We start from the raw sequence: 20,680 nt of genomic DNA on the forward strand, positions 1-20,680 counted from the left end.
AAATTTCATAGATAATTTTCAATTTGTTAAATTTTTCTTATTTATGTTTGGTTTTCTTTTTACCATGTAAGAGTTTTGAGGATGAATTTGGATTTTGATTAGGTGACTTCCTGAATTTTTGTTATAAAAATTAACTGTATGATTTTGGTATAGGTTTTACTATGTAATATACATGAGGATTAATTGAGCTTTCTGACAATGTTATTACGTTCTTTTTGTAACTATGTAACGAAAATGAATTTTGTAAAGGTTTTTCGAAACCAAAACAAATAAAGGGAAATAGAACACCCCTTGTGGCCAGTCGTAGAGGCAAATCCACATCTTGAGTAGATGGGCACCCATCTGCAGGCACTCACTATTACACAACTTTGGGGATAGACAACCCTACTCAAAGTTTGCACATCAGAATGACCTTGAAAGTTTGGGACAGGCTAGAGTGAAATAAAAAAGTTGAAAAGGCCAGCCTTGGTTTTTACAGCCTTCAAAAGGGCATGATAAATTAGTGTGATGCAGCATGTAATGCAGAATATGAGGAACTGCTTTTCAGGGTAGACGCTATGTCAGCTTTCTTCAGCGCCATGCATGTAAGAAAATAACTGGAAGGAGACACTGGTAGAGCGACATCGAGGTGACAAGGAGAGCTGCTGATAAGGATTTGGTTCTCTGAAACAAATCAAATGAATGTGGCATGGCACGGAAATTAGGGAGACAAGGGCCCTCATTACAACCCCGGCGCTAAACCATGGCGCTATTAGCACCATGGTTGGTGCCGGTGTTGTAACGAGTCAGCCATGGAAAAAAGGGGAAATACCGCCCCATTCCAAGGTTGGCGGGGCGGTATTTCCCCATTTCTCCATGGCCCTTCCCCATTTCCATTTTCGCCCCATAGGTCTCAATAGGACTGGGGAAGGCGCCAAGTACGGTACCGCAAATTGCGGTACCGTAATTAGCACCGAGGTCCCTTTGCGGCACCCTACTTTAACGGCTGGTAAAACCAGCCGTTAAGGTCGGGTCCCGCAAAGGGACCTCGTAATCAGGCATTAAGGGTTTAACGGCGCCAACACCTTCTATGGCGCCGTTAAACCCTTAACGCCAGGGTCGTAATGACCCCCAAGGACACTTATTTTCTAGTGGTAGTGGTAAGTGATCATTTGAGTCTAAGGCCACCAATGAGCGTCTTTCTACGGTGCACCAGGGTTCTACGCCTCTCACTAGTTTCCAGAATTAAGGCAGTCTTAAGAGTAACAGTATGGAGGACAGTTTGTGGTGCAAGGGCTTCTACCCCATTGTTTTCAGGAAGGTGCAGCCTCCAGAATGTTTAGAGAAGGTTTCTAGCCAGATTCCGTAAAAAGACTGGTTCACAGGGCGTAGAATAAGTACACATTGTACACCAGACCATGAGTGGGCAGGATGCGCAACCAAAAAAGTGGTGGATAAAGAAGTAGTGCAAATGTGTAGTTTGTGCTTTATGCCAGGTGTATAGTGTGCATAGCGGAAACGGAATTGGTTTGAGTCATGAGCCACTCATTGGCAAGGAGGGGAGACAGTAGCAATGCAGATGAAAAAAGAGGAGTGGGTCGCAAACACAAAGGGTGACATGGAAAGGAGTGAAAGGAGTGTAGTCGACGAGCCTAGATGGGCTTTTAGCAAGGGAATTGAGAGGCTAGGAGACAGTGTTAATTCACTTGGGGACCAATGTCCTGACCTTAACACACATGGCACAACTTGACAGTCAGTGATGAGACAGATTGAAAGCTGTGGAAGCAAGCTGAAAGGGTGACACAAAATATTGTCAAATGTAAGAGCCAGGCCTGTGTAGCTTGGTTTAAGGTTGGCATGCAATGTAGAGGTCCAGACATTGAATAAATGTGACCACGGAAAAATGTGTGATGCGAAGAAGACTAGCTTTGAAAGGCACAGTGTAATACATCGAGGATAGCCTTCCTATTTTCGTCCTGTCAGGGTTCATTTACCTGAAGTGTGGGTGGAACTGTTCTTCCTATGCCTGCACAATGCACTAGAAGATGTTGGATATCATTAAAGGAAGGGCTTTGATTGGTATCCTAGTGTGAGTACCCCATCTAACAGCGGCAGACCGCTACACATTTTGTAGTACTTGCAGGGTGACTCCGTTTTTAACAAAATCTGATTTAGGGCATCAACAAAAGAGCCAGGATGCTAAAGAAGTACTGAGTTGGCACTGACAACACCAGAGAAAGACCAGGGGTCCCCCGCAGAAGCAGCTCCCAGATGGAAGCCAGATAGAGCGACTGAGCAGTAGAAGGGGGCTGACTTGCAAACTGTAAACAGTTATTCAGTGTCCTCTTAGAAGGCAACCTTTGAGTTTATGTGTTGTGTAACTGCACCTATGTCAATAAACCTGTGTCCACTTATGTGGTATAGTGGGTTGGCTATTAAGCAGAGCCTTGGGGCTGCACGCCGCGTTTCAGAGGGCACTGTCCTTATTCAAACCCCCCTGAACTGAATGGTCTTAGGAGGTTGGCAGGCGATCCCCCTTCCTTAAGCCCAACTTCCCCTTCCAGTCCCAATTAAAATGGATGACCAGGAGGGGCTTGTATGTGGAGGGGGATCAAGCCCATGGTATTTACAAATAGTCATCCGGTCAGCCTGAGCTATTTAGGTCCCGGAGGCTATATGAATGGCATTCGTCTTTTGTGAGGCAGAGGCATTAAGGGGCATTTGGCCCACCTTTCATCTCAGAGACATGCAAAGTAAGGGGGAGCAGACAGGCAAGACGTAAGTGAAGCAGCATGGTGTGCTTGCAGGTTGATCCCCTTTTTAATCAACTTTGGTTTATGGCATTGCCAGGAAAGCCGGGATTCTAGAGAAGTATCACATGTGCCGCTGCCAAGATCATTGTTTCCTAGCTAAAGACCAACTGAAGACACTTGAGGTGGCTAACTTGCACGCTATAAACACATAATTCTGTGCACGCCTGTGAGGCATCCTGTGAAATTATTATTTTTATTTGTAACTTTTATCAAACCTGTGATCATTTATTTTCCAACAACTGTGCCAGTTGTGTCAATTTGTGCGCTCACCAGCAAACCAGGATATTTGGAGCGACTGTGGCACTGGTATTCCATCTCATTTTGTGTGTTTGGAAGGGTGCCTTTGAAGTGGACTGCTACCTTTTCGGCATGCTGCATTTTGTGTTACATTTTTAGACTTTGCCTCTCACTATGCTGTGCCTGGGTTGGGATGGCTTCATTTTGTCCAGCAGCATGCTGATTTGCAGGACTATCACACTTTATTATTCTGGACCATCAATACATTTTCTTCCTATTTCGGTTTCTTTGTTCTTTTCTGCCCTGTGTTGGAATATTGGCATCACTTCTTAAAATGTACCAACTCATTAATTATTGCAAAGCGCTTAAGTGTAGTTGCTACAGAAATAAAATAAACAAAAATCACCCTGTCCTGACTATGCCCACATGAGAAATCATGGGAGGGCCGTGGAGTGGTAACGGGGCTATATGACTGCACTAATGGTGACTTCCTGCTAATTGCACCTCAGTTTTTGACTAGTGCGTCATACATAATTAATCCTCCGCAGGTCATCAAAAAAACTGTAGAAAGATTCTGTTTAGCGTTCGTCAGAAATAGACAAGTCCAGAAAATATATGGGGGTAATGTTACATTAATTGCTTGTGCCTTTGTTTCATAAATGTCCTGCTGTGTGGAGATATTCGGGCTAATTGACAATTTCAAACATTAAATCAATTACTTATTATAGGTAGAAAGAAACCAGTGAAAGTGACAAGCGTCAACCTCCTAGGGTAAGAGCGCTAAACATTTCAGTTTGAAATGCATATTCACTTAATCCTAATCTGTGTCCCATTTAATATATTGTAGGTGGTTGTATACATGGTGAAAGATAACATATTTCAATGAAATGCTGCAATTCTGCTGCCAGGAATTTCCACACCAAAGCCATTGGATTACAAGGGATAGAGGTTGCAAGAGCATTCAACATGCTACCTCTTTCTTTTGCACTTCCAAAACAATTTGGTATGGTGATATTGTGTCTGAAGACCAATAGACTAAACTGTTTAAAAAATGGCTGATGTGACAGGGTCAGTAGTCTGTCAAGAGAGGATGGGGACCCTTCTAAACCGAGAGTAAAACATATTAGCAGGGAATCCAGAGCTAACCTAGAGGAGGAAGGTGACAGGTGGAAGGCCCCATTTCCTGTCACCTCTTTAAGGGCCTATCTGTGTGGGCAGTACCACTGCTAATGACCTGCCTCACATGTTATTGGCCAAGACTTCTCTGTTTCTTGTAGAAAAACTACCACTACCAGCACAGCACTAAAGAAACCAACATGTTGCAGGAGAGGGATCAGACAACCTAAGAAACCTCCAAACTACGTGACCCTCATCAACGCAAGCCTGTGAAGCAACTTGCGTAGCATTTATACCCATGCAGCACTCCAGTCCATTTTGAGATATTTCATACTTAGGGCAAGGCTGCAGGGCTCGGCTCATGCAATGATGGACTCTGAACTATGCTGGCAGGACATTACACAAACTGGAATTGCTGTTGGAGTGGGCCGCTCTTGCCGATCCGTGGCAGACCTGCATAAGAAAAGGGGGCAAGGCTTAGACCCCTTTTTATGAACTGCACTGTTTGGAACACCTGTAAGGCTGGGAATAGCAGGCAAGGTGTGCCCGAAGGGAAGAGCCAATGGGGGCATAAGGGGCAGGATATAAGGAAGGATAGGAAACAAGGTTTGGGTTTGTTCAGGTGAGGTCAGAGGAGGAGGAAGTGGCAGAACGAGAACAAGAGACCAGATGGAGGAAGGACCAAGGTGTGTGAGGCAAAAGACTGAGTGGGGCTAGAGTGTCTTAGACACCTACAAGAAGGAAACACAATATGTAAAACAATACATGACTCTTAAAACATTGTTCAAAACAATATCACAATTATAACACAGTATCACAAGAAAATACAAATAACTATTCCAACCCAACTAAACATCCTAAAAAATCTTAATTCATTTTCTTAAGAATTATTTCCAAACATAATAAGCATTGGTCGATATTACTAAAGGGGACCCAGAATATATTGTGCTCCAAAACTGATCAGAGGCAATATCCAATAATCTATGTACAAACATATTATAGCTCCTCAGATAGAAAGATAATCCTTTTTGACAGTCCGTTAAAACATGTCCAATCGTCTCAACATCTCTCTTGCACAGGCAACAAACTCTTAGCTCATAAGGAATGCCATGCCAAGCGCCTATAACTGGCATAGTATGCAAATGATTTAATCGTAAACATAGTAAGATATCAGTGACCTTTTTGTTCTTGCTACTAATTAAGTATTCACATGGTTTCAAAAAACCAAATCCTTGGAGCACATAAAAAGCAAATGTCTTTTGTTGTTGCTAATTGAGATGTTAAATGGCATCTATCCCAAAGATCGGCTTTATATTTCAATCGACCGACCACAAAAGTTCAACTAAAAGAAAGATCCAGTTCAAAATCGATTATCGAAAAAAACAAAGAACTTCATTTTCTCACTTTTTAAAAACATCTGTCTTCTTCAACTAACCCTTAGCCATATTTGAAAAACTCATTAATAATGAGTCCATCTCATTATTCATATCAAGATATTTTATATAAAATACACCTTGCTTGATGGACCACCGGGTCAAAAGCAACCGGAGGCCAAGTTCACAAAATATGGAACACAATTTGGTAAATGTAAAAAATACCTCAAAATGGTCCCTTCTAAATTCGATAGCCATGCTATTTCACAATCTTAAAAAGCTTCCGAGCCATATTATAATCTGGGAATAATGCAGCTATTATATAATTTTATGAAACCAGCTATTGAATAACCACCTATGATAAACATCTTTATGACCCTCACTCTCTAACATTTTTGTTTCCACATATCTATGTAAAACGTCCATGTTTAATCTATGGTTGTTTGGGACCCCCAGATAACTATAACCTGGAACAACCTCTATAGGGATACCACTAATCTTCCAGATAAACTTACTGATAGGGATTTACTAGTCAGTAAATACTAAACTGGGGTGCAGGGACACCTTGGTTAGCGTGGATCTGGGCATCTCTACAAAAGAGAGAGGGATAGCACTTAGCACCCGTTTCATCATATCCATAAAAATTCTTGAACTGTCTTTGGGATTTGGTGTGTTATTGTGGGCAATTGTGACACTGATGTGTGTTCCAATGCACTCTCTTAACAGAACTAAACGATGGTGAACTTACGCCTTTAAGAACATCTTCTCGATAATCACTGTATTTCATGAACAGGGTCACTTTCCAGCTCGTGTTACAATTCACAGCATTCACCTGTTCAAGAGAACACACTTGTTATTTGTATGAGGACAAAGAGGTGACTTTACTGGTTTCCTAATTCCATTCTCCATTGAATGACTTACCTCTTTGCAGCCAGGATTATCCAAAAGTTGTAGGTTACTAGCATGAAGAGGCTGCCCAGCATTGACTGGCATTAACACCACCTTGTCTCCCACTACCACCTGTAGGTCAAAAAGAAACCACAATTCATATGATTATGGAAAACATAAACTACAGTCTCTCAACTAAAATGCTGGCAGCCCTTCTGCCTACTAAAAGAACAAGCTCTAAGCATTATGTTGACAGTGCATTGTTGATGAAGTAGCAATCAGGATAGAAAACATGTATGGATCGGGGAGCTTAGTTTTGCTCATAACGCCAAATTAAAATGTGGTTCTAGCTTTCACAAAGTTGAGTAGGGATCAATGAGACACACAGAAGAACATAACAGTCTCAACAGGTCTTGGTCTGAAGTAACACAAATGTAGCTTCCCCTTCAGCCGAAGAGACCCAAGGGACAAACATAACCGGATGGAACGCTCAAAGCTCAGATTCACCTTCCCAGTAGAACACAGGAGGGGGTGATAGTCACTCACAGTAAAAGGGGCTTTAAGGGCCCTCAACATTTCTTTTCACAGCCTGATGGGTGTCATTCTGTCCTTCTTCATTTTCTCTGCTGAGCCTTTGACCACGGGTCGCAAACTGCTGATGTCCAGATCTGGGCAATAACTGGCAAGATATATAGTGACACCATGTTTAGTCCCCACAGTCTCTGCATGGTCTTTAGCCAGGTAGAAGGGGGCTTGGAGGGATGGACCACTAGGTCTGACTCAGTGACTCAGACTAACACCCAACTCCCTCTTCTGACTGCCCTTCTTGTGCCCCATTACACTCATTCCTTGGGCCGTCTTAATTCGCCTGTTTTCACAACTCAATTTCACCTGGCTCAGAAGTCCTATGCCCTCTTGGTGTCTGCTACATGCCCGTACCTCCTCCCTTCTCCACCAGATCCACCATATAAAAGGCTTTTCTGGTGCACAGCCCCTTTCTCGTGTGTCCTCTGCTGAGAATCGGTTATCCCCTTTTCTTTATTTCCCCCCTCATTGAGCTTGCTCCACTCCTTCATTCTTGCAATCCCCTTCCAGGTTGTCTCGGCTCAAACCTCTCCTATTACTTCTTGGTTTCTGCCCCCTGTTCTCACCATCTTTTCCTGCTCTCTCTCCGCCTCCTCATAGTTAATTTCTCTCCTTCTCTCCCCCTTGTGTTCTATCTCCTTGTTACCCTTTTCTCTACCATCTGTCTCTCTCCTCCATCCTCATAGGTCTCGCTACTCCAAACTTCCTGTGTCTTTGTCCCTCCAAAACAACCTCACTAGTCTCCTACAAGGCACTTTGGACCTCCTTACCCTCACAGTCACTTCCTCTCCTCCAACCACCTCCAAAACAATTCTCAGGTTCAGCATGGTTCTTCATTTGCCTCTACTCTCTTTAAGCTCCCACCCTGGTCTGCCAAACCTGGCCGGTTTTATAGGTGCCTGGACCATCCCCTTGAACCCTCTCCTCTCCTATTGCTAAAAGATGTGTTGACTGATTGGCTGTCACATTGGATTTTTATATTTGAGTAAGTGGAAGTCACTCAGCCCAGTCCAGTGGCTCTTGCCTATTCCTGTGAGGGTCGATAACAGAGCCAGGTGCCATTTTACTGCACATGTGCACTGCAACACTCATGAAACAGAGTGCATGCTTTGTGGGATTTCTTGTTCGTGAATCTTGATGCTCACAAAGAGGCTTGTTCTGGCAGAGGGCTTGCACATTTTTCATTGAGTAGGTGCGCTCCTTGGTAGCTGTTCCTTATAAGCCGATCTTTCCAACTCACAGGTCTTCCTGCTGCCTCGGAAGTTGCTCTAGGTCTCCCAAAAAAGCCAGGCTGTCAATTTGCCACACGCGACAAGTCCCTGCTATGCCCTGTGGTGGGGAGGAGGTAAGGGAGCTGGCCTGGGGATCTTCCCTATGCTACCCTCTGGCCCCTACATCATGTCGCATGTGGCAGTACTCTGCCCCATTCGTGGCCGCATCCTTATCTTACAAAACATGGCAAAACACTTCATCACAGGTTTCAAAGGGGCCATTTTCTGTGAAATGTGTAAACATTTGGGCGATTCTGTTCCTACCGTGGTATTAAGGCACAGTCATAATATCTATGTTTCCACCACAGACCAGGTTTCTGAGACATAAAGCAGTCAAGGAGGATTTTCTTTTAAATAACAATTATGTTTGTCATTTTCCATTTATATTTACTTAGCTATCAAGGGAAACTTGGTTAGAATTCTCTGTAAAGGGGGGCTCTCTGACTCACGGACAAGCATGATTTGGTGACACCTGGTTGGAAATGTGATACCATCCTTTAGCTGAACTTGGAGGAAGCAACTACACTTTGCTGTATGAGAGAGTAGTGAGGCTTAGTGGTAGGGGTTATATATGAATGCATTATTGCTGACATGTGTTGTTATTAACAAAATGCCAATAAAGTTTAATTTTGAAAAAATAATTATCTGTAAATGAGCGTGTGTGGCTGACTGGGAAGTCCCGTGGCTAGACACCATAGATTTGAAACATGTAGCAGTGGCAGATAGATTGGTGTACTAGGGAGGCCAGGGGACATCGCTGTACGACAAGATTAAAACATTCAGGGAACAAGATTGACAGTTGTGATGAGTTCCGAGGTTCGGAACAGGGGGGAATGGGAACCTATGGGCTAGTGAAGCCCCCTTGCTATGTGATGTTAGCACCAGGGGTGTCATATGACAAAATCTCCAAGACCTCTTCCCCTTCTCAGCATAATTTGGCTCCCTGAAAAGGAAGAAGTACAATTTCCTCCACATACCTCATGGCACACACAAAGTTTGTGATCACAGGACCTCATGCCCAAGTAACTGAATAGGGGAAAACTCATGTCCATGCTCACGGCCCATGGAGTGGACCGCAAACTACTACTTACCCCATACAAAGGCACCCAGATGAGGCAGCTTAGACAACAAACCATGCATGGCAAGAGTGAAGCAAACACCAGAGCCATGCATGGCAAGAGAGTGAAGCAAATATCAGGGTGGAGAGGACCATGCCAGAATCAGGCTGCCAATTAACAAGGGGGGTCCTGGGAGTCCCTCTGCCAGACATTAGTCCTGGTTGCGAGAGACTTACCCAGAGTCTTTAGCTCACTATCTTTCACAGAGAAGAAATATCCTAAACATATCAGTCTTTGTCCTGCCCTGGGGCAGTCCACCACCGAAATGCTAGGAAATTCTCCTCTGAACAAGAGTACCAACAGCATCCCCAGACACGTGTTTCGGTCTGGTTGGACCTCATCAGTAGGGAGGAGCTGTGCCTCTCTAAGAATAGTGAGCAAGGGGTCCACGTCTGGATTCCCCTAGTAATTTAGGGTGAGACCCAAAGTTACTTGCATATGCAAATTAACAAGGGGGGTCCTGGGAGTCCCTCTGCCAGACATTAGTCCTGGTTGCGAGAGACTTACCCAGAGTCTTTAGCTCACTATCTTTCACAGAGAAGAAATATCCTAAACATATCAGTCTTTGTCCTGCCCTGGGGCAGTCCAGCACCGAAAATCAGGCTGCCGCCATGAGAGGGCTGCCTTATTAAAAGATGGCGACCAGAAATGTAAGATCCTCAGCCAGCAGATATCTCTAATTTGCTTAATAAACCAAGCGAAGCGCACCAGCATAAGGCATTATCATCCGTAACGGCGTGGAAGGAGGAGATCGACACACAGGTGACATTGTTGTAGTTATAGACTTTTATTTGGGTCAAAATAAAAGAAGAAAACCCCAACTGTCCCTAACCCTAAGATATGTTTCCCTGCCTCAACTAAATACTACAGATTCAGGCAGGATGTCCATCTATAGCAAATAGTCCACCGTCCTGTGTCAAAACCTATTTCTGTCCCTTATACTCTTAACTAACTAGGGAAAAACAAAGATCTTCTTAGTCCAGAAGAGTGACTCTCTTCTTCCGGTCTGGAGCTTTGTGCTCACCTCCTGGTGATGAGACGAGTTCTCCAGAAGGCATGAACATTAACAAAAAATTCTAACTGTTCTCTTGGAGGATTCTCCTTCAATGGCAGGCTCAGTACAGAAAGTCTCTTCAAATTACTTATTCTATTCACAATACCAGGGGCATGACTCCTCTTCTTGGACTCACTGTGACAACCCAACAAGTGATGGAGGCACATCTCTCTTCCCCTGATCTTTCTCAGACCTTTCAGGCAGTTCAACATACGGTGGGGGAATCTCTTTACAATCAATGGCTCCAATTTGTACAATGTAATGTGGTGATGGAAGTTGTAATTTAGTGGTACTACCTGAGCCATGTAGTTCATGATAAACTGTGAAACCTTTAAAATAATGTTGTAAGTTAAAAGAAAGATACTATCCAAAAATCGATTGCGTCTATGAACTTCTGCCTGAGCAAATCATTGAGTCAGAGTTCCATTGAGGCAGAGTTATTTACTTTTTTTTTTTTTTTTTTATTATTTTGAAAACAAATAAACAATACAAACCAAACTTGCAGCATTATTTACAACAGACTCGTGAACATCAATTAACGCACATTACTGCTCCCCAAATCCCTCCCCACTCAAGAGCTTATTTGCGTTTCTCGTTCTGTATCTGCTGCGTGTGGCCGGGTATCGCTTCCTTCCAAAGCTGTCAAATCCATTATTGTACCAAACAGTCCTGTTATTAACACTCTCCAAGCCATCAGGTTCCCCACTTCTTCTTCCCAGCACTTGCTACATGCCTCCTGCCACACTACCGTTTCAGCCTCCGCCCATTTCTGCAAATCCCGCCACCATATCTCAACCCGTGGCTTGTGGCACTGCTTCCAGCCCATGGCAATCCTTCTTTTAGCAAGCACATATGCCAGGTCCCTCAGTTTACCAACATGTTTAGTATTCCGTGGTCTGGGAAACCCTCCCAACAGGCATGTTGAGCGTGACCCCTTTATCCGCTAGTTTTCGTGCCACTTCCCCCCAAAAAGCTTCAATCACTGGGCAAGACCAGAACATGTGTGTCATATCAGCATCTTCTTCATCGCATTTTGGGCATGCTTGTCTTCCTGCGTTTACAAACTTAGATATTCTCTTCGGGGTCATATAGGCTCTATGCGTTATGTATAACTGTATCTGCTGCAATCTGGCGTTTCTGGACACCTTCTTGTGGTATCCCATAGCACGTTCCCACATCCCATCGGTCATCTGTGCCCCCACCTCCGCTTCCCAGTCCAGCCTCAAATGAGTCAAATCCTTCCCCACCCGGGTCATCACCATCTCGTATAGTCTAGAGATCTCGTGCCCTCCTTCTGATATGTCATATATTGTTCCCATTAGGACGTCTGGCTCCTCCGCCAGTACAGTCTCTGGCCAGGTTTTACGAATAATCTGCACTAGCCTAAAATACGTGATATATTGGCCTCTGTGCAAACCTGCCTCTTCTCCCAGTTCTTCGAAATCTTTAATAATCCCTTCTTGCCATACATCTCCCAATGTGACCAGCCCGACCAATTCCCAATAGGTCCTAATTATCATTCTGAGTTGGTTGTCTCCCCCAGCTAAGGCGACTAGCGGCACCTGTGGGGAACACGGGTACAGGTTCTCCATCAGTCGGCATACTCTGCGCCACATCTTCCACCCAAGCAACATCATACCCGGGCGTTCTTTCATTTCAAGTCTAGGCACCCAGATAATCTCCCCGCAATACTACCTTAAAGGCCTCCCAGAGCGTGCACGCTGAGTCTATGCTGCCTGTGTTTACCTCAAAGTACTGTGTGATCGCATCCCTGATATCTTCCCTGAAGACCGGGTCCCGGAGCGCCTCTGCCCGGAGGCGCCATGTCGGTATCCGCGCCCTGGGGCGGCAGTACTGCCAACTCAGCACCAGAGGCGAGTGGTCCGACAGGACCCTCGCTCTATAGTCTATTTGGGTGGTCTCTATCACCACATCTGGCGTGGCAAAAAAGTAATCCAGTCTCGTGTGCAGTTGCTGCGGAGCTGAGTAATGAGAGTAATGTGTTTCATTAGGGTGTTTCAGCCTCCAAACATCTGCCAGCCCAAAGTCGTCTAGTAATGTCTGCAATACCCTGGCCGCTGGGGTGGGCCTATCAATCTTCCCATCAGATCTGTCTGCCTTTGGGTTGAGCACGCAGTTGAAATCCCCTCCCCAGATAACCGCTCCTCCCATACACGCGCCCAGATGAGTACACAGGGTTCTAAAATATGTTGCAGTGTTTTGGTTGGGGGCATACGTATTTATAATGCACACCTCTCTATTCTCTACCAAAGCCTTCAATATGACCAACCTCCCCTCCGTGTCCACCACTTCTAGTGTAAGTTGGAGCGGAACGTGCGGTGCCCACCCAGACCAGCACTCCCCTAGCGTAGGCAGAATACAGAGAGCCTACTACAGTACCTCTCCACTTCTTCCCCACCAGTTCCAATTTTTGCTGGGTCAAATGTGTTTCCTGCAACAACGCAATATCAATCTTCTGCCTTTTCAAGTACATCATGACTTTGTTTCTCTTTAAGTAACTGTTAAGTCCCCTGACATTCCATGTTACGATCTTAAGGTCCTCCATGGCTCATGAGTGTCTTCTTGCCTTCCGTGTAGCGACTCCCCTTTGCCCACGTGTTACAGATACAGCTCTCCATCTTTACGTGTAGCCTCTTGTACCAGCTCAAACTCTCCATAACTATTTACACAGCAAATTCCCAACTTCCCTCCCCTCCCTCCTCCCGTCCCTTCCCCAACATCACACACCCTAACTGCTGCCCAGCTCCATTCTCGGAGCTCAGGCACCCCCACATCTAGCCCTGCAAGGACCAAACAATGCACAGAGCTCAGTAGGGTGAAGTCGCCCTAATGGCCACTTAACTAAAATTGTTGTCGGGTAAAGAGATCTGCTCTGTAAGGCTCCCATTATTTCAATAATAACTGCAGTGCTTATAACATTTAGTGCAATAGTCTGACCTTCTCTACTGAAGGCTGTGCAAATGACTATATTCAAGTCCCACGTGGCGTGCCATCTTGTGGCACCTTCCTCGTGCATTACTTATCTCTTCCGTGCTCTCTCTCCGTCCGAACTTCTGACTCCTGGGGACATCCCTGCGCATCGTGCCATCCCATGGCATCCTCCGGGGTCTCAAAAAACAAAGTTTTGTGTTTATGAATGACTTTCAAATTTGCCGGATACAGTAACATATATTTATGGCCCGCCTCTCTCAATCTCCGCTTTACGGTCCCAAAGTTCATGCGGCTACGCTGCACGGACAGGGTATAGTCCGGGTAGGCCGTGATATTTGCTGCGCCTTGTGTAATTGTTCCTCCCTTGCGAAAGTGTTCCAATATCCTCTCCCGATCTCGGTAATTAAGAATTTTGGCAATCACCGGCCTAGGCGGGTTTCCCGGCGGCGGCCTCCTTGTTAGAGCTCTATGTGCCCTTTCCACCGCAAATCCTTGAGGTAGGGCTCCTCCGGGTATCTCTTGCAGTAGCATGGACTCAATAAATTCTGTGGGATCGTGGCCCTCCAATCCCTCCAGCAGGCCCACGATGCGGATGTTGTTTCGTCGGGCGCGTCCTTCCGCCTCCTCCGCTCTGCTCTCCAAGTTGCCCACTCTTTGTATCAGGGCATGCAATTCGGCCTTATGGGAGGCACAATCCGCGGTATTCGGGCCAACTTCCTTCTCAAGGGACTCCGTGCGCTCCGCCAAGGCCCTGACGTCCTGTCGGAGTAGATTAACATCCTCCTGCACCTCTCCGACCTTGAGGTCCAGTGCCGTTTTCAGTTCAGTGACGGCTAGTTCGAGTTTAGATTCCCAGGCTGCCTTTAGGTCTGCAATCGCAGCTAGGACTTCTTGGTTAGCGCCCGATGTCGTCATGCCGCTTGCAGGCGGTTTATCCCTGCTCTTGGTATTGTCTTGACCCGGGGACGTCTTAGCAAAGTCGTCTAAGGTGGGCTGTTTCGCCTTCGGCCTCACCGTTCTCTTCGACATGACCCAGAGGACCTGTATTTTGCACAAATGACAAATGCGCACCCAGTACGCCCCTTTCGCTCGGTCACCGTGCGGCCTGCTCCTTCCTTTGTTCCGGACATTGGTCGGCCATTTTGTGTTGTCTTTCGTCTCCGGCGCTCCTTATCCTTTCCGCACAGATCTCTGCCGCCGTTCTTCCTACACCTTCCAGAAGATCACCAAGCGTGGCCCAATCATTCACACACCGACATGTGTATTTTCAGCAGTCGTCGGCCCATCGTTACGCACTTTTTCGCCCGGATCATTACAGGACCTCGGGAGCTCCTCCAGATCACGTCCTCTTACATGGCCCTCGTAGCCACGCCCCCAGAGTTATTTACTTAATTCTTGTTATTACCATCCCAAGAGTATCATTTCTTTGAGTAATTCTTTAGTTAGTACAGCAGACCTGGTTCACTAAGCTGCCAAGCGCTGCTTTTTTATATAGTGGTTGTAATATCTTCTCTATTATTTGGAGTTCCCAGACCCTTGTTCCACCTGTAATTATTTCTTCATACTCTTTTGTACTTAGGGTGCCAGACTTCCTTTAAAGTCCCTCTCAAAGGCTTTCCTCCCAGCCTTCAACTCCAGGGTACATTTACCCATCTTAAGGGGTTCCTAGATCTGTCCTCCGTTCCCACCAGCTGGCTCCGGCAAGCCCCTACCTTCAGAGAGTTGTTATTTGGGCTCAGCCCAGCTGTAGGAGTCGATCTCTAGTACCCGTGCTCTACACGTCATCCATCCTAGCCACGGCGTCTCTGTAACTGCTGCTTGCTGCTACTCTGCTTTGACAGCGTGCGCGGCCACAGTACCTTCTCTCAGACAGACCTCTGTGGTCTGCTTCCAGCAGGGCAAAAGGTCCTTCTTTTGACCCTTTTTGGAGGCTTCAGATTCTCACCTCGCATCTCTGTTCCTCTGCTCTCCCTTCTCTACTCCACCGACCTGCTTGCGGCATCTCGAGGGAGGGCTGAACAAAATCTCCAGCTTACTAATTGTCCATATTGACTAGACTGCTGGAGATGGCACAGCAGAGCGCTCTCCATTACTGCACACATCTTCTTCGTCCCAGTACTGATGTTATTAATCTCAACTGGGTTGCTTGTACTCTTCTTCGTCTCAGTACTTTTCCAGGAGTCATACATGGAGTCCCTACTCTTCCACATCTCAGTACTTTGGAAGATGTTTGGATGCTCTACCTTACATAGTTACATGGATGAGCGTGAAATCATGTTACACTGTATAGGGTAGGGAGATGAGGGAGGGTATGGGGTATTCAGGGTATACCACGTTCTTCCCTGATAACCGCTCCCAGTCACACAGGGGGGATTCCATCCCATGAGATCCACCTGCTGAGTACACAAACATAGGAGGACTATCGGGTAGCGGCTTCACCTCCCTGGCCTCATGGGAAGGGGGCTCCCCTAGGGAAGCTGGAACGATATCCTGGGATTCATCAAACATCCCACTAGCACACAGCCCAGAGTATAAAAAGGGGCAAGGCTTTGGAGTAATGGTTAGAGTTTGTTAACAGTCAGAATGCAGAGCATATGACAGCAAAATGTTGGAGGAAGCAACAGAGGTCAGGGAGAGAAAGATGTACTTGGATTTAAAGATCAGAAGGAGGCAGGCAGAAGCAAACATGAAAGGGAAAAGGGAGTTACGAAAGCAGGAGTAAAGAGAGAATTTGGAAGAGAAAAGCAGAGCGAGAAAGAGCCATCATGGCCTCAGTAAAAGGTGATGGTCGACCATCCCTTGGGGAAATACTGGATAGGAATCCTGACTGAAGCTAGATGGACAAGGCATTTTTTCATGCAGCTTTTCGGCATTAGTTTGCACCAGTGGAATACTTTTTGTTTCCATTTATTGTAACAGAACAACCCCCCAAACCCCACAGGACTCTGACGACTGTGTCATTGGCCGAGAACTTTAATAGCCATTATCAGTCTTGCAGGAGGTGGTCAGGGAAAGCAGTGAAAATAAGCGGCCGTTCATCCCGTCATCCTACAAAAACTGGCAACAGGGGAAGACCCTGCTGCTTTCTTCACAAACTTTAAGAGGTGAGAGAAACCGCATGATGGCATCGGGATTGTTGGACCACCTACATCACCCCATTGTTAACCGGGGAGGCTCAACATGCTTTTCAAATCCTCAACCCTGATTGACAAACTGAGAACATCTAAAAAGAGGTTCATTAGAAAGACTGGGGCAGGACCGAGAACATCATCGATTCAGACTTTAGCACCTTCATCTACGGCAAGGAGAAATACCCCTACAGCTATCCCTTAGAGTGAAGTCTCGCCTCAATAAATGGTTGGCCGACAAAACCTATTAAGAGATGAGGGACATGCTGGTCCTAGAGCAATTTACAGATTTGTTTCCACCTTACCTTCAAAGGGTGGTTTTACAATTACATGAGCCGATCTTGCAAGAGGCTATACAAACTGCTAATGCCCACCAAAAGGCCATGAATGCTTGAGAGATCAGTATGGGACCGAAGAAGACAAGTGATCAAAAACCTTTGGGTTGAGCGAAAGAAGAGAGCCCAACAATACAAAGTACCAAGGCTGGCATCCCACCTCCTGTGGAGAGTAGACCCACGAACCAGACTACCAGAAGGGAGGAGACCAAGACCTTTGCCCTGTCACAAAATCATAAGGTGTTATGCATGTCGGAAACCAGGATTATTAGCCAGATTCTGTCCTAAAAAGCCCAAGGAAGAACCAATGGACATCGGACTTCTCCATACGGAATCTGTATCCTATTCAGAAGCTGAAGGGCAAGTCGGGTGGAACGAGAAAGACCCAGATCTTGAATACTTGGCAGGTCTGTTTCATGAAGAGGTGAAGGAAGCCAATCAGGACCTTGGAAATTGTTAGGGAGAATTCTCTGTTTAGGCTGAATTCCCTAACCTAGTGAGTCCCCCAGCAGCTTTGCTGGATTTCTGGAGTTTGTTTTTTTCTCCTGCCAAGAGTGAGACTCTTTCTCCCGCTCTTGGACATGATTTATGGTGTTCCTTTGAATGTTAATGTGTTCATGGGCTATGGGGTCTTTTACTCCGTAGGGTGTTAGGCAGAAACCTGTGCAGTTCCCTTGGGGAACACTGCAAAAGATTTAAGACTACAGGTAGAGCAGTAAACCCCTTTGGTAGCAGTCTGTACCACCCAGGTTTACCTGGTAGCTGTGGCTGAGCAGTCAGACTTCTCTCAAGAAGAGTTAGGCAGTATGTAAAGTATACACAATATGTACCAAAACACAATAGCACAAGCAAACACTGACCAGAGCTTGGTTTCAAAAGTATATAGTTATTTATTTAAAATACACATAAGTTAAAAACACTCTAGCAAAAATATAGTAAAAGCACTTCAACACAGTTATACTGAAAGTAAATTCAATCCTTTCTCCTATCTAGACAACTCTAGGTTAACACCACTTAATTAAAGCAGAGGTGAGTGCTTAACGTTAGATGACACTCTATTAGTTTCCAAGAAAGGGAGAGAAAAAGCAGAAATAGGTTAGACACACCACTATAAGGTCCAGAACACTTGCAATAGGCTTAAAGAAGAATAAAGTCACAGGTGAGCAAAAGTCACTAGGCAGGGCCCACTCTTAGAGTAGCCGGAGCGAAAATGTGCCCAAGATCACACTGTTAGTTAGAGATTCAAAGTCTTGCAAAGAGTCGAAAAGTGTTTAGAGTGGCTCAGAAAGTTTAGCCAAAGTGTCCCAGGCACTCCCAGGTTCGAAAGCCGGGGACTAAATCTACCCCGTACAGTCGGTAGCAAGGGAAGCCAGGCGGAACACAGTACCTTAAGCGGAAAGGATCCTCCAGCGGGGGCAGTTGTTCCAGGCAGCGACAGCAAGGCTCGACGTCGGTCAGGGGAGAAGAATATCTCGCTGAAGAGCAGAAGAGAAAGGTCGTAGCACTGCCCGGGAAGAAACCAGCCGCGGAGTCCTCCGGTTAAAGGGTTGGTACCGACTTTCGCGGTATGGGGGTAAAGTGTGGTATTCCGGATGCCGGGGTGCTTGGCACAGGCAAGGCGGCCACGAGATACCTCAAAAGAACGGAAAGAAGGCGAAAACTGGTTGTCCCCACCAGTCAAGGGAAGGAGCCACTCCGTTAAGAGTTCTCCTCGGTCGTCGGGAAAAAAGTGGTGAGACGGTTCAGCAGGGCTCCACCGGGTGGTGTCGTCGAAGCAGGTCGGCTCAGCTCTTCCCTCGTCGGATTCTTGGTCCTGTGGCGACTTCTGAAGTCCCAGTCCCCAAAGCCCTGCTTTTATGCAGCAAGCCCCCATTCACCCAGCCTAGCTGTCACTCAAACATGCTAAGTGGTGAGCCGGGCGGCTCACCACTTGGGCCAATCAGGACGGAGTGCGACTTGAGTTACCAAGGTAACTCAGTCCAGGGTGCCTAAATCCCCCTCCACCCCTCCTAAGTACCCCAGACAGAGTGGCACCACTTTGGAGGGCTTCTGTGGAGAAGCCCGCCAAAAGTGGAACAAAGGGCTCCACTTTGGGTCAGAGTTACAGAGGCGAACACCAACGCCATTTTAGCATCAAGTTTTGGCAAAAAGTCCCAACCGGAGTTATAAAAATAAATATATAAACCGGCGGTATGTTTAAGGCTACCGTAAATAAATAATTAAATGTGTTAGCCTAAAACAATGGGAAATCCCATAGGGAAATATTCGCGGTCGAATATAAAAAGTAGTTTCCACTGCCACCAGCCAAAACTCGATCAGGGGGGACGGAGACGTGCCCCCTCGACTAACAGACCCTGGGGCAATCGAATTGCCCCAGCCAGTACGTCCACAATATGATGGTTTGTACTGGTTCTGTTCAGGATTCAAGACTAGCAAAGTCTTTGGTGACTTTACATGCCCTGGGAGACAGTAGTCAGTCCCAGGGTATGGAGTCTATGTTGGGGAGTCCCTAGGACACCCCTGGGTCACGGCACAGAGGGTGCTGTGTGACCCACATCACAAAAATACATGAGGCCCTATGGAGTAAAAGACCCCATAGCCCATTCAACACAAGGTTTAACCAAGAAAACACACTTCAACATGTCCAAGAGTGAGGGTAAAAGAGTCTCACTCTTGGCAGGAGAAAAAATTAAACCCCAGAAATCCAGCAAAGCTGCTGGGGGACTCACTAGGTAGGGAAATTCAGCCTAAACAGAGAATTCTCCCTAACACTCGCCCCCCCCAGACTAAGGGACAGGAGGATTTAATCCACTCCTGGATGAACCTCATACCTCTAGTCGATGATATACATCCTAGAGAGTCCATCAGCATTTTGATGGTGACACCCTGACCTGTGCTCAATGGTGAAATCAAACCCTTGCAGGCAGATTGACCATCTCAATAGTTTTGGATTTTCCCCTTTCATTTGCATTAACCATCTCAAGGGTTGGTGGTCAGTCTGAATAACAAAAGTAGAACCATACAAGTATGGCCTAAACTTCTTCAGTGCCCACACAATAGCAAAGCATTCTCTTTCGATAGTTGCCCACCTTGTCTCAGGATCCTTCAGTTTCCTACTGATGAAGCAAATGGGGTGCTCCCTACCCTTCTCATCCAGTTGGCTTAGAACTGCACCTATACCTACATTGGAAGCATCAGTTTGTACAATGAAAGGTTGGTGGTAGTCAGGAGCTCTCAATACTGGAGCCTGGCAAAGAGCTCTCTTCAGTTTTTCAAAGGCCTGATTGCACTCCTCATTCCATTTTACCTTCTTAGGGAATTTGGGAGAGGAGATTACATTCAGTGGAGAAGCTATGGTCCCATAGTTCTCAATGAAATTCCTGTAATACCCAGTGAGGCCTAGAAAAGCTCTCACTTGGGTTTGAGTAGTTGGTGTTGTCCAATTTTGCACAGCTTCAATCTTGCTGGGCAAAGGCCTTATTTCTCCACCTCCTACCTCATGTCCAAGGTAGACCACTTTACTTTGACCAATCTGGCACTTACTGGCTTTGATTGTCAAATGGGCCTGTTTCAGAGCCTGCAACACATGTCCTAGGTGGTTCACATGTTCTTCCCAGGAGTGGCTGAAGACTGCAATGTCATCCAAGTATGCCATGCAGAAATCTTCCATCCCAGCCAGAACTTGGTTCACCATCCTTTGGAATGTGGCAGGTGCATTTTTCAGTCCAAAAGGCATGACCTTAAACTGGTACAAGCCAACTGGGGTTGAAAATGCAGTTTTCTCCTTGGCATGGTCTGTCAGGGCTATTTGCCAATAGCCTGACGTCAGGT

General features: G+C 46.1%; 1 protein-coding gene across 9 annotated transcripts in view; it reads right to left on the reverse strand.

Moving 5' to 3' along the window:
• ITPR2 (inositol 1,4,5-trisphosphate receptor type 2) overlaps nt 1–20,680 on the reverse strand; it is a 4,412,221-nt gene that overhangs the window by 3,326,633 nt on the left and 1,064,908 nt on the right. For all 9 annotated transcript variants that reach the window (XM_069628470.1, XM_069628469.1, XM_069628465.1 and 6 more), the window contains 2 exons: nt 6,440–6,538; nt 6,267–6,350 (listed from right to left, as the gene is read on the reverse strand). In XM_069628470.1, coding sequence (XP_069484571.1) covers nt 6,267–6,350; nt 6,440–6,538 — 183 coding nt within the window. The remainder of the gene's footprint in view (nt 1–6,266; nt 6,351–6,439; nt 6,539–20,680) is intronic.

This window comes from Ambystoma mexicanum, chromosome 12 (assembly GCF_040938575.1).
Source record: "Ambystoma mexicanum isolate Mex_15411 chromosome 12, UKY_AmexF1_1, whole genome shotgun sequence".
In the NCBI taxonomy this organism is placed as follows: Eukaryota; Metazoa; Chordata; class Amphibia; order Caudata; family Ambystomatidae; genus Ambystoma; species Ambystoma mexicanum.